The 14,760-nt window shown below is 38.2% G+C and overlaps 1 protein-coding gene across 1 annotated transcript in view; it reads left to right on the forward strand.

Annotated features, from left to right (window-relative positions):
* The window catches only part of LOC106084041 (serine/threonine-protein kinase D3), a 132,845-nt gene that overhangs the window by 69,769 nt on the left and 48,316 nt on the right, over positions 1-14,760 (forward strand). Inside the window, exon 3 of the mRNA XM_059363363.1 lies at positions 10,156-10,836. Coding sequence (XP_059219346.1) covers positions 10,711-10,836 — 126 coding nt within the window. The 5' untranslated portion in view covers positions 10,156-10,710. The remainder of the gene's footprint in view (positions 1-10,155; positions 10,837-14,760) is intronic.

Genomic DNA, 14,760 nt, shown 5'->3' on the forward strand with positions numbered 1-14,760 from the left:
AACTGTAATAACTACGGTTGACAACGGTGACATTATTGCAAATTACCCAAAATCTGACGAACATATATTGCGAGCTAAATCTAATTCTGCACCGATTGCGAGCAAACTTCTCATATAGGGTGTTAGTCGTTGGGAAAAGCGTTGTGCAAAATTTTAGCAAGATTGATCAAAAAATGTGCTTGCAGTGGAAATCGGGCTATATGACAGCTATATTTAAATATGAGCCGATTTGTCGAGAGTTATATGAAAATCCTTCCTTCCAAATTTCGAGAGAATCGGTTAACAAATGAGTGCTTTATTGCAATATTTATCAAAATCGGACGAACATATGTATGGGAGCTGTATCTAATTCTGAACCGATTTCGAACAAACTTCTCAGATAGGAGTAGAAAAGGAGGAGAAAATCGGGCGATATATCTAAATCCGAAACGATTTTCATAAAATTCACCATTTACGTCGAGAGTCAAGAGAAAATCCTTCCTGCCAAATTTTGAAAGAATCGGTTAATAAATGACCACTTTATTGCAATATTACTGCAAATCGGGCGAACTTATAAATGGGAGCTATATCTAAATCTGAACAGATTTCTTACAAACTTTATAGACATTGTGGAAGTCGTCGAGGAAAGTGTTGTACAGTGAAAATCAGGCGAATATATATATCGCCTGATTTTCAGTTCTTGAGCCACTGCAAGCGCATTTATTGACCAATCTCCCCAAAATTTTGTACAACACTTTCCTCGACGACGAGAGCTACATATAAAACTTACCGGATTTCTATGAAATTCACCGGTAATGTCGAGAGTTATAAGAAAATCCTTTTTGCCAAATTTCGAGGGAATCGGTTTACAAATGACCATTTTATTGTATTATTACTGCAAATCGGACAAACATATATATATGGGAGCTATATCCAAATCTGAATCGATTTTTTCCAAAAGCCTTCGTCTCTAGGCCAAAAACATGCCTGTACCATCAGATGAAAACTGCGACCTGTACTTTGTACACAAATTAACATGGACAGACGGACAGACAGACGAACATAGCTAAATGGAATCAGAAATTGATTCTGAATCGATCGGTACACTTATCAATGGGTCTATCTCCCTTCCTCCTGGGTGTTACAAACAAATGCACTAAGTTATAATACCATGTACCTCAGTAGTAGTGTAGGATATAACTATTACTAAAAAGTGTCCAATCAACACTAAGAAGTCGGCGATTGATTCCAACCATCAGTTTTGGTTTATACACAATCACTCAACTGTTCACCAGGTTCATCGAATAATAGATATTGCGAACAAATAAACGCAATAATGTTTGTTCCGCAGTATTTCTCGACGTTGGTCAAGACATCGAGGCTTGTTATACAAATTATTTTAGCAATTTTATGAAATTATAAAATCTTATCTTGAGATTCGTTCTTTTCGTGTTAAAATTGAACATGAATACTCAATCATTAAACCGATTAATGCCAGTGTACCACAAGGAAGTATCCTCTGGCTAATCCAATTTTTTTTATACACTCGCGATATTCCTCATACGTCAACTGCTACTATTGCTACATGATACTGCAATCCTCATTAGTGCCAAAATGGAAACTTCTCGCACAATCGCCACTAATTCTTCCACCTTTGGCTTTGCATTCACACAAATTACGGATAATTAATAAAAACCCAAAAAAAAATGCTGTGTTTCTTTTTCATTTATTGAAAACTAATTCCTCATTTTCATGGATTTTCTTTTAGGAAAATTAATTTTCATACATATTCGTCGCTTCTCTGGAAAAATATATTTCGATTGATGTCAATTTTATGAAAATCCATTCATCTGTTTGGCCGTAATATGCACCACTAAACCGCCTTTATAAAACCCTTGGCCGTTCAATAATATATTACTATTTTTATAACTTAAAATAAAGCAAAAAAAATTAAATATATTTTTGGAGTATTAAATATATTTTTGGAGTCGTCAAATTCAATTCTAGTTCAACACTAACTAAATGTTATTAAATCATGCTTATTCTGAGAAAGTTATTGTGAACTCAACAATTGAAAATTGTAAACATTTTAGTAACATATACTGAACTAAAAATCCAATTTTCTTTAAAAGATCAACCAGCGACATATTCGTCGCTTCTCTGGAAAAATATATTTCGATTGATGTCAATTTTATGAAAATCCATTCATCTATTTGGCCGTAATATGTACCACTAAACCGCCTTTATAAAACCCTTGGCCGTTCAATAATATATTACTATTTTTATAACTTAAAATAAAGCAAAAAAAATTAAATATATTTTTGGAGTATTAAATATATTTTTGGAGTCGTCAAATTCAATTCTAGTTCAACACTAACTAAATGTTATTAAATCATGCTTATTCTGAGAAAGTTATTGTGAACTCAACAATTCAAAATTGTAAACATTTTAGTAACATATACTGAACTAAAAATCCAATTTTCTTTAAAAGATCAACCAGTAATAAGTTTCAGAAGGGTTATCGTCGACGACAATATGCTTTTACCCATGTTTAGTAAAGTGCTTGCTTATTACAAAGAAATTTGTAATAAGGAAAATTACTAAAACCACCTGAGTTTTTAACTACAATATTTCATCTATACTCATGAATAGTTAGTTTTATCTCAATTTTCTTACGAATTTTAAACATTTTTTACTAAACGTGAGTAAGGATTATTAACTAATGTATACTATGTAATCAACTAATATTTAAGATAAGCATTTTTGTGAGTGTAGGCACCCGCACTGATAGAAAAAGCACATTGCTAAATCATGCACTAATGTTGCCATTTCGAGTATCATACACAGAAATATTTTTAATAGTCGTCTAGATTTTGTGAACACACGTTGTGAACAGAATTCCTTCAAAATGTGTATGCATACCAAACTTAAGCTTAAATGACTGTAAAAACATTGCATGTACATAGCCGGCTGTGGTGCAATATGATGAGGTATTGCTAAACATTCAATGGAATGGATTCAACACAGGTTCGATACTCAACAGAATACAACAACGTTTTCAATCTTTTAAAAAACTGTGCACTAGACGTTGTGAAAGGGATGAAGTTTCATTCTGTTATTCGGTTAACGAATATTAATGGTTGGTCGGATAACATATGCATGTGTGTTGATTCACTTTTAGGAACCAATGTATGTCCGGTCACTTTGTCAACACCATGCTGGATGGTGCAGCTTTTGCTTGCCGTTCTTGTTGCTAATACCCTCAAGATGTTTACCCTCGATGTCTTCGCGTTGACACTGTATCATCACACACCTTGCATTTCGACCGGATTTCCACCTTCATGGCCACCTGCTGTCAGGCAGTCGGAAGCAGAATTTTTTATCTAAGTCCTCGATGTAAACGCTGAGGCCTGTACTTCCATCCCAGCATGACCTACTAGATAGCAATACCATAGTTCCGTCAAACCAAGACCAATATTGTCACCTGCGTCTCGCACTCGCCTTCAAGTACTTTCTCAGATATTTGAACCGTCAGGTTTTCTATCATCGCTTCGATTCTGCCCCACCGTAGGATGGGGGTATACTTCGTCATTCCGGTGGTTACACCTCGTCAGTGATAGTACGTCTATCGAAAACACGCCTACTTTCGTACGTGAAAATCTAACCACTTGAAATTTGCACAACTTCTTCTTTGGATATCGGTCAGTTGAGATTGCAAGTTGGTCATATTGGTCAATGTTTGATACAGCTCCCATTCAAACCGATATCCCCATTATACTTCATGGGCCTCTAAAGGACGCAATTCTTATCCGATTTGCCTGAATTCTTGCACATGGTGTTTTGTTATGACTTCCAACAACGCATAGTGAGAAAGGAAAATCAAATAGAGAAAATAAGTCTGCCATTTTTGAACGGATAAAGATATCGTCTCGAAATTTAAATCGGTATAGCCGAGGTTTTGACCATGATGTGCAAAACTTCGGGGCCATTTGATGGGTCTTCAAAGTTCGTCACCTCAAAGTTGGTCACCTGCTCCAAAACCCCTACACCCTTTGTGGACATACCCTTAATGTAGATGCGTTTTAAATGCATTTTTATAACCAAAACCTAAGAATGGGGTTATATTCATTTTGTCATTTGGTTTGCAACATATACCGATTACTTCCCGATTACACCCATATAGACCGATTACTTCCCGATTTCGATTAAATTTGCCACAATGAGTTGTGTTAGGCTCTTCGACATCCGTGCTTTACATAGTCCGTGCCTGTCAGATATACCGATCTGCCGATTTATGGTCTAGAGCCCACATAAGGCGCATTTATTATCCTATTTCGCTGAAACTTGTCATAATGAGTTGTCTTAAGCTTTTTGACATATATGTGGTCCCGACTGGTCAATATTTGGATATAGCTTTCATATATACCGATTTCCTGATCTAAGTCTAGAGCAATTATTACTTGATTTCGTTGAATTTGGCACAATTAATTGCGTTGGGTCCCTCGACAATCGCACCGAGTATGGTCTATACCGGGCTACATTTGGATATAACTGCCATATATACCGATCTTCCGATTTAAGGTCTTGAGCCCCCAAAAGGTGCATTTATTATTCGATGTCGCTGAAATTTGGCACAATCACTTGTGCAAAGCTCCGTGCCTGATATAGTCCCGATCGGTCTATATTTGGATATAGCTTTCACATATACCGATCTGCCGATTTATGGTCTTGACTGCACAAAGGAGCATTTACTATTCGATGTCATATATACCGATCCGATCTTTGTCCAGGGGCCACAAAAGGCGCACAATGGTCTAACACCCCATAAAGTTTATATATTCGTGATCGCCATGATATTTTACGTCGATTAAGCCATGTCCGTCCGTCGGTCGGGATTGTAAATGCACCAATGTCTCGATTATACTTCTCTCCCGATAATACTTCTCTAGAGAACTCAATTCTAATCCGATTTCGCTGAAACTTTTTACTATGATGTTTTCAATGACCTCCAACACACGTGCCAAGCATGACCTGAATCGGTCTTAAATGTTATATAGCCCCATATAAACGATCTCACGATTACACTTTTTTAGCCCCTAGAGGGCGCAGTTCAACGACTTATCCTATCACCTTTAACATACGTTACAAATATAGTCTGAATCGGTCCATTACCTGATATAGCTCCTCTATAAACCGATCTCCCGACTTTTCTTCTTAAGCCCCTATAAGGCGCAATTCTTATCCGTCCAAAGATTGAAGAATTTTTGCAAAATTTCAAGCGTCTAGCTTTTCTCCTTCAAATGTTAGCGTGCTTTCAACAGACAGACGGTCGGACGGACAGACGGACGCACATGGCTAGATCGACATAAAATGTCATGACGATCAAGAATATATATACTTTATGGGGTCTTAGACGCATATTTCGAGGTGTTACAAACGGAGTGAAGAAATTACTATACCCCCATCCTATGGTGCAGGGTATAAAAATAGAGATATTGAGCGGAAACTTTGCACAGATTCTTTTTTTTGTCCATAGGCAGGTTAAGTTCGAAGTCAGACTATTTCTTGATATAGCCCCCATATAGACCGACCTGCCGATTTAAGGTCGTAGGCCCTTAAAAGCCACATTTATTATCCGATTTTGCTGAAATTTGGGACAGTTAGTCTGTTAGGCCCCTCGATATCCGTCTTAAAGATGGCCCAGATTGGTCCGAATTCGGATATAGACCGATCTCTCGATTTTAGGTCTTTGCCCCTTAAAAGGCGCATTTATTGTCCGATTTCGCTGAAACTGGAGCAAACTTCTCAGATATCACTAAGTCCTGTTCGATTAAAATTTTAAGCTCAATGATAAGGGGCCTACTTTTTTAGCCGCGTCCGAACGGCGTGCCGCAGTACGACACCTCTTTGGGGAGAAGTTTTAACATGGCTTTTTACCTCACATATGTCGCCAGTATTAGAAGGGGATAACCACCGTTGAAAATTTTTTTTGATGTTCTCGTTAGGATTCAAATCCAGACGTTCCGCGACATAGGCGGACATGCTAACCTCTGCGCTATGGTGGCCGCCGATATAAACTGTGTTTATACGAGTATATGTTATTTTTGAGTTCATACGATCATATGTATTTTTTTCCAGAATCCATGGTAATGAGTACCCAAGTCTCGGTACGGCCGAACATAGCACATTTTTTACTTGTTTTTACAATTTCCGGGTCATGGTTGACGTAGTTACCATATGTTTTCTTAAAGCTCATGTGTAATTAACACCTAATCTGTTGCTCCACGTATTAGAAATTCCCTTATATTCAATAAAGTTGTGGGAATACGAATGCATTGCAATATATTTTTCATGTGAAAAAATCTGGCAACTATGGTTTACTCTCTGTCCCCATAAGTAGCTGCTCTATTCTAGTCTGGCTCTTGTCCTCTAAGCCATAGTCGTCTTTCTTTCAGGCCATATAAGGCATTAAAGAAATTGCTGCTGCTGCTTTGGCTGCCATTCTTTTACCTCATTAACCATACGAGACGATGCCGAGAGTTGGGGGGAGAGTCTATGTGCACTGAGTGTGTTTTTGTTTGCCAGCCAGTGTATGACGTTTTCTTTGGTTATGCCCGAAAGCTTCTGTCATTTATGAGACTTGCATTCCATTCCATTACAAACACACACACACACACACCGACGTACACTGAATGTTATATCAAACGAAACTCAAAGAGAAGGGAAATACCTTTCTTTGGAATTGATTGAGAACATTCCATCTGTTCGACTGTTTGCTCGAGTGTAACGTCTGCGTAGTTAATTTTTACTCTCGTGGAAGTTTGGTCGTGTTGTTGTTGTAGTTTTTGTAAATCCATGTTATCATGGCTGCAGCTGCGCCCTGTCTGTTATAATATTTGGATTTGTGTTTGAATTGAAATTTGAATTTGTTTTTTTTTTGTATTATTTTTTTTTATTCTCTTATGACTAATCAAAAAATTGTTTGGGTTTTTTCCTTATAGTCAGTCATTCGATGCGGTATAGACAACACAGTGTTGTTGTTTGTTTTTTGTTACTATTGTGATAATGGGGGGCATTTTGGCCATTGCCTTGATAGGCGTTTCTTGGGTGATGGATTTTTTTTTAATATTTCCTATGAATTTATTTAAAACATTGAAGAGAATAGTTGCTGCTGGTGACATGTTTTCTCAGTTTAGCAGCGAGGTGTCGCTGCCGAACTGCACTATTTAGTCAATCAATTAATTTTATGCAGACTACAGTCATTTACACTTAAAATCCGTGTACATTGATGTTTATTCATGAGATACATGAGTCAATGGGGTTTTCAATCCTGCAATTTTAAGGAAAATCCATTTAGGTCAATTGTTTTGCATTACAGATTAATGGATTTTCCATTCATAGCGAAGGTTTATTTTAAAATATACCACTATTCATTTGGATTTAATTTAATTTATTAAAACAGATTTATTGTTGCAATGAAATTTGTTTATATTACGATTTAATTTATCAAAAAAATCTGCACCCCATTTAAATAAGTTTGAAATATATTGGGTTGCCCAAAAAGTAATTGCGGATTTTTTAAAAGAAAGTAAATGCATTTTTAATAAAACTTTGAATAAACTTAATAGAACGGTAAAACACTTGTTATATAAACACACTGTAATATAAAAACATTTTTCAACTACACATAGGTGTGGGTCAGTTGAGATTGTAAATGGACCATATTGGTACATTTTTTCATATAGCTGCTATATAAACCGATCTTGAATCTTGACTTCTTGAGCCACTACAGGAAGCAATCCGATTATCCGATTTGGCTGAAATTTTGCATGAGATGTTTTTTTTATGATTTTCAACAACTGCGCCAAGTATGGTTGCAATCCGACCATAACCTGATATAGCTGTCATATAAACCGTTACATTCAATTAAAATATTTGTTGAAATCGGACCTATAAAGGAACTTGTATTACTTATTAACAATTTTGCAATTTTGATTTACGGTGAGCTCAAAAATCCATTTAAACAGGTTATTAACTCCATAAACCAATTTATTTAAAAGTTGCCCTTTCTTTCAAATAACGATTTCATTGTTTTTTTATTAAAAATTGGTTGGATTAGGTTTGACCCGGCATAGTTTTCTATAAGGATGGTTTCGAACTAGACGACTTTGGGACTTTGTAGGCTTTGGGGCGTACTCTGAAGAACTAGGTTTGTTCATATCGAGAAGATTGCCCGCCCATTGTATTGTTTATCAAGCGGAGATCCTTGCAGTTAAAGTAGTGGTGGAATGGCTAGGATATAATGTCATTACGACGATTGGTATAAATATCTTCTCAGACAGCCAGGCAGCCATTGGATTTCGTAGATATTTCAACGTGATGGCTATACAGTTCAAAATTCACCTGTTCTGGGTGCCGGGCCGTAGAGATATTCTAGGGAATTGTAGAGAAGACGATCTTGCAAGTCTAGTAACTTCCTTACACATTCCGGGAGAACTGGATTCTGTGGGTGTGCCTCTAGCGATATGTAAGCTAAGTTTTAAGGATCAGACCCGAAGGGCAACGACTGACATTTGGTCACAAAGGGGGATTGTGAATACCTCAAGACTTGAAGAGGTCTATCAAAACTAATCAAGACTTGAAGAGGTCTGCCGATTTGCTGTCGCTGGCTGCAACAGACTTCTCAGTCCGTGTGTCTGTCATTACAGGTCACTTTCTGATTGGAAAACAAGGTGACAGACTGAAGACATGCTGACAGACAAGTAACGACTTTTGCTAAGCAGTGAGGACATCGAGGAAAGAGAGACTATAGAACCTCTGTTGTGTGTGTGTCTCGCACTGGCAGTCAGAAGGAGTTCCACTTTAGGTTTTCATTTCTTTGTCTCACACAAGTTCTGCTTTAGCGGATATGAACATTTGCAAGTTGTTGGGCTTTTTAAAGCCATCTGGATGGTTCATCTTCCTTCTCCGGTTCTTGTGGTATCATAATGGACGAAATCGTCAATGTGACTCTGATGCCACATAAACTTAACTTAACCCACTCGGACCTAAAGACTAAGTACCCATAGGTTTAAAAAATTGAATTGAGTTTTAAGTTGTTGAAAAGAAATTTTTCTTCTAATTATTAACTTATCAAGATTCAAGATCACATCCCCAAATTTGTACTGTTAAAGCCTTAATCATTTCTCAGTTGGATTTCATGTTGGCTGGAATCCAAGGCTCATCCCAGCCGCAGGGAGGCCACCGTAGCACAGAAGTTAGCATGTCTGCCTTTGATACTGAACGCCTGGGTTCGAACCCTGGCGAGGCCATTATAAAATTTTCAGCGGTGGTTATCCCCTCCTAATTCCGGCAACATTTGTGAGGTACTATACCATATACCATGTAAAAACTTCTTTCCAGAGGTGTCGCATTGCGACACGCCGTTCATAATAAGGAGGCCCCCATTGGGCTTAAACTTGAATCAGACTACACTCATTGATATGTGAGATGTTTGACCCTGTTCCTTAGTGGAATGTTTATGGGCAAAATTTGGAATTTGTATAAACCTCAGTTTAGTTTCAAGGTTTCGATTTCCCATTTGGCTTCTGTTTGTAGAAAGCCATGCTGTAGAGAAAGTACTTAGCGAATGATATTCTTGATAGAGTTCAGTTAATCGTTTGCCCTACCATAGCAAATGCCTGTAGACAAGTACTTGTTCGATTCCAACGAGAATCTAGTTGAGATATTTCTTTTCCACCACGATGGCCTGAATTATAATTACCCTTACCAATTGTTCATGGGACATAAGTCACGAAAGCCGAAGTAACCATATATTATCGAGCACTCCATCACACTGAAGCTCGTATTTCATACGTAATTGAATCAAAAATTCATTTTGCGTAGCCATATCATCATTTAGCAAATATTAATTAAGCATTATATCCCCAAATTAAGAGATGAATTGGGAATCGTTGGGCAATTTCGATGCACGTATACAATTTCATACATTCATACGTGTGTAGAGAAGTAAACGTGTGTATGTGTGTGTGTGTGTGTAAGCAACACATATTTGTTGAGTTAATTTCATTAATTTAAGAGGATATACACAAAAGCCTGTTAGGTTGTTTGTTGAATCCATGTTCATGTCCATTCTAACAAATATTTTTTTTCCTTTCGTTTTTTGCTCTGTTGCAGGAAAATAAATATAAATCAACATTGACGTCCATTAATCAACAAAGCCAAATACATCAGGGCAGGACGGGAGGAAACGGAACTAAACTGAAAGCAACTGGAAAAGTGTTAACACCTACAATAACAGCTGCAACTAAAACTATACCCATCAGCGCTCAGTCATCAGGCATTCACCACATCCATAGCAAAGACCACTAACACGTCACCCAGCCAGTCAGGCAGTCTGTTTGTGGTGGTGCCAGCTAATACTCACACTACTGGATCCTGGGTGTTATAGGATTTTCGGAAGCGATTAACAACATCCTTTATGGTTCATTAGTTTTCGAAAAATATTTGCCCGGTTACCAGCATAACAAAGATTCTCAACAGACGGCTGTTAGCTGCCCTGTATCCCACCAGTTTCCACTTCACCTATATTCACAACGACCAAGGGAGTTTTGCCAGGCACATCGGAGACAGGCGGCTAGCCAGCCAGCCACCGCGCCAACCAGTGTAGCAGTTCCCAGTGATAGTCAAGGTGTTGTGTTTGTTGGCAAACGAGTTGCTGACGCTGTCATTATGGAGGGGCCAGAGGTGACATTTCTATTCCAATTTGGTAGTGTACGCGATGCTGTCTCGGTAGCTGCCAATGTTTTAACATTGAAAACGCTCAAGGATTTGGCATGTGAATTCATTAACACCAAGGTAAGCTCCCTGGATATACTCGACATGTTTCAAAAACTTTATTTCCATGTGCAAGGATGTGTGAATTGATAGTTACCCACCGCCATACCTCCGCCCCTAGTTAACTGGTGGCTCAAGGTGGGCGTATGGGTGTGTGTGTGTGTGTCCAAAGGATTGCCGCTGACATTGATGTTGTTAACAGGAAAGTCTGCAAGTAAACACTATTCAAGCAAATATTAGCTTGTTTGACTTCTTCGTCGTCCCTGGCGTTGTTGTTGTTGTTTTTTGTTTTCCCTGCAAACGTTGCCAGGGGTCAAAGAAAAAGTTAATTACTACAAATTTATACAAAAACCACTCGATAAACGGGGGCTGGTGTGATAAGTGCAAAACAACCAAATTGCTATTCAAAGGATAATTAATTATCGTATCGTAAAATGTTTGATTTTTTTTTTCAATTGCCATGAAATGCAAAATTAATTGCGCAGAACGTGACAGGTCAAATTGTGCAGCAATTATCCAAAGAGAAACGAAACTTGATGCTGAAGGAAAATTTGCTTGTAATAAGATCAAAAGTTCAATCAATAATCAATTATTAAGAAAGTACTTCAACGATGTTGGTTACAACAATGTTAAACAAGTGCTTCAAGTGTAGTGGAAAATGAAAATGGGAAAGTGCACATTAAGGTCTAAGGGGAAGTGATAAATTTAACCGAAAATCGCAATAAGACATTTAATGTTAGGTTAGATAAGGTTTATGTTGCAGTCTGCCATCAGACTCACTTAGACGTTTTCATCCGTTGTGATACCACAGAACAGGAGAAGAATAATGCTTTCTAGTTACTACCATTGAATCATTCAGATTGCTTTAAAAATTCCAATAGCTTGCAAGTGTTCACTATCGCTAAATCAGACAATTTCTCAAAGAAATCGAAACCTAAAGTGCTGCTCCTTTTGACAGCCAGTGCGGGATACACACACAGTAGACGTTCTATAGTCTCTTCTTCCTCGTCATCCTCAAACCTTCTGCAGAAGTCGTTACTTGCAACCATCAGTCTGTCAATTAGGCAATGACCTGTCATGATACAATGCGACGCAATGACTAAGATGTCTGTTCTAGCCAGCGACAGCAAAGCGGTAGACCTCTTCAAGTCTAGAAAGATAGATAGTCACATAATTTTGGAGTGTTCACAACCCCCACTTTGTGGCAATCTGTAAGTCGTTGTTCTTCGGGGCTGATCCTGATGACCTAACTTACATGTCGCTTAAGGCATACCCACAAATTCCAGTTTCCCCGGCATATATAAGTTAGTTCCTAGTCTCGCTGGCTTGTCTGCTCTTCAATTCCCTAGGATATCTCTATGGCCCAGCACCACGAGCAGCTGTATTTTGAACTGTTTTGCAACCTGGTTGAGAGATCTGCAACAGTCAAAGGCGGTTTTTAAATTCAGAGATATGTTTCCCAGAGATTTAATGGCCGCCGTTGTTGTGACATAGTATCTCAACCATTACACCACTTCATTAATTGCAAGGAGCTCCTCTTGATACACACTATAGTGGTCGGATAACTTTCTAGATATAACCAGTCCTAGTTTTTCATAGTACAATCCAAAGCCCATCTGGTCGTCTGTATAGCAGTCGATGTAACTTCTATTACCAGGGATACCGTAGTTTCAATCAGTTCTATCAGGAATAGTGGTACTGCACAGATGGTGCCGTCCTCAATGCAGCTGCGATGCACAAGCAACCAATTCTTTTGATACGGCTGAGTATTGAACAGTAGGAGTTACCTTTCTTGCCCTTTCTAAAATGTTTGAATAGAAGATCAATTTCCTGTACACCCCGTTATTTTGCGCTCTCTGTAAATTAAACATTCTGTTCTCTGTAAATAGAATCTTCTTTTCTCGAAAAAATGAGACAGGTGTCACTATAGGCAACTTATATCTCTTGCTGAAAGGAGGTGTCTCTGTCTTGCACGAATTTACGCCTATACCTATTACGGTAGCCCATTTCGCTGTTGCATGTAGAGCTTCCTGAAGTGTGAAAAGTGTCACTATAGGCAACTTATATCTCTTGCTGAAAGGAAGTACCTCTGTCTTGCACGAATTTACGCCTATACCTATTTCGGTAGCCCATTTCGCTGTTGCATGTAGAGCTTCCTGAAGTATATCTCTTAGAGTGCTGCAAAACTTTCCCCTAACCGCAATAATCACGTCAAACAGTGGGGGAAAATCGAAGAAACTAGCAAAAAATGGGCCATGTGAAAACAGGTAAGGATATCTCTTTGAAATTTGGAATGGTTAGAGCTGAGGTGTTATTAAGGTCGTTTTCAAGGCCCTAGGTGGTCTTGGCAGGCCCCTAAAGCTGGTCACCTCGGTATTTTGAATAATTGTTCGGGCTACCGAATCTTCACTTGTGATCCGATTTTCAAAATTCTTTTTTTGGCTTATCTCCCTAAGCCAAGGAGCCAGTCTGTCGGACACTGCTTGTAGTTCAACTCTCTGTGTGGGCGACTAGGTCATGAAGGGATGTTTCAGTGGACATGCTCTTGCTATATGCATGCTGTTGCAGTTACAGGTTTTCTCCAGGGTTTTCATGTTTGTTTCACATTTTATTAGAGGCCTCCGTCCGCCTATGACGCTGAACGCCTGGTTCAAATCCTGGCGTGAACATCAGAAAATATTTTCAGCCGTGGTTGTACCCTTACAAAATGCTGGCGACATTTTTATGGTATCCAGCCATGTTAAACTTCTCTAATAAGTGTCGCTAAGCGGCACCACGTTCGTACTCGACATAAAAAAGACGCCGCATATCATTGAGCTAAAACTTGAATAGGACTGCACTCATTGATATGTGAGAAGTATTCCCTTTTCCTTAAAGGAAAGTTCATGGGAAAATATGTATGTTTCGATCCACCTCTTCAGAGTCTTCTTCATAAAGGATGAAAGACTAATAGGACAAAAATTTTTCGTCTTCGTGTGATATGGTTTCTCATACCGAATAAAAATGTAAAAAACCAAACAGGTATTAATTTTAATACCAAACTGTTATTGGTCCGAAATTGGTACTAAAACCAATAACAGTTTGGTATTAAAATGGAGGCCACCGTAGCGCATAGGTTAGCATGTCCGCTTACAACGCTGAACGCCTAGGTTCGAATCCTGGCGAGACCATCAGAAAAAATTTTCAGCGGTGGTTTTCCCCTCCTAATGCTGGCAACATTTGTGAGATACTATGCCATGTAAAACTTCTGTCCAAAGAGGTGTCGCACTGCGGCACGCCGTTCGGACTCGGCTATAAAAAGGAGGCTCCTTATCATTGAGCTTAAACTTGAATCGGACTGCACTCATTGATATGTGAGAAGTTTGCCCCTGTTCCTTAGTGGAATGTTCATGGGCAAAATTTGCAATTTTTACCAATCCGAAATTGTTTTATTAACATTTGAATATCCCATATTCTGATACTTTTGCCGCGAAAGAAGACTATAAACGTGGTGCCGTCAATTCATAACAGGCTTTTCGTATGGTATTGAAGTAGTTCCAAATGGTATTGAAATAATTTGCCAATAATGTGAATAAAATAACACCACCATACATAGGCAATTTACCATTATTTTTGTATCAGTGTATGGGTACTAAATACATCGAGAAGAGGGCCTAAATTAGAAGTGGGCACATAGTACCGCGAAATAAAATAGCAAATGGTCCGAAAAAATACTTTATGAAACTTTATTTCAAATTTGGTCTTTTACTTGTAGCTTAACTGGTTAAGAACTTTTTGATAAATATTGTTTAAAATTTTTTTTTTTCACTACGATTTGGTGAGCCAACGTGCCGTTAAAATCATTGTAACTTGAACATAACTGTGTTTGCTGGCAGATTTATCGATAAAGTTTATAAAAATTGGTTTCTAAAAAGAAACAAATTGATATCTCATTAATCCAACACT

Source organism: Stomoxys calcitrans, chromosome 2 (assembly GCF_963082655.1).
Source record: "Stomoxys calcitrans chromosome 2, idStoCalc2.1, whole genome shotgun sequence".
In the NCBI taxonomy this organism is placed as follows: Eukaryota; Metazoa; Arthropoda; class Insecta; order Diptera; family Muscidae; genus Stomoxys; species Stomoxys calcitrans.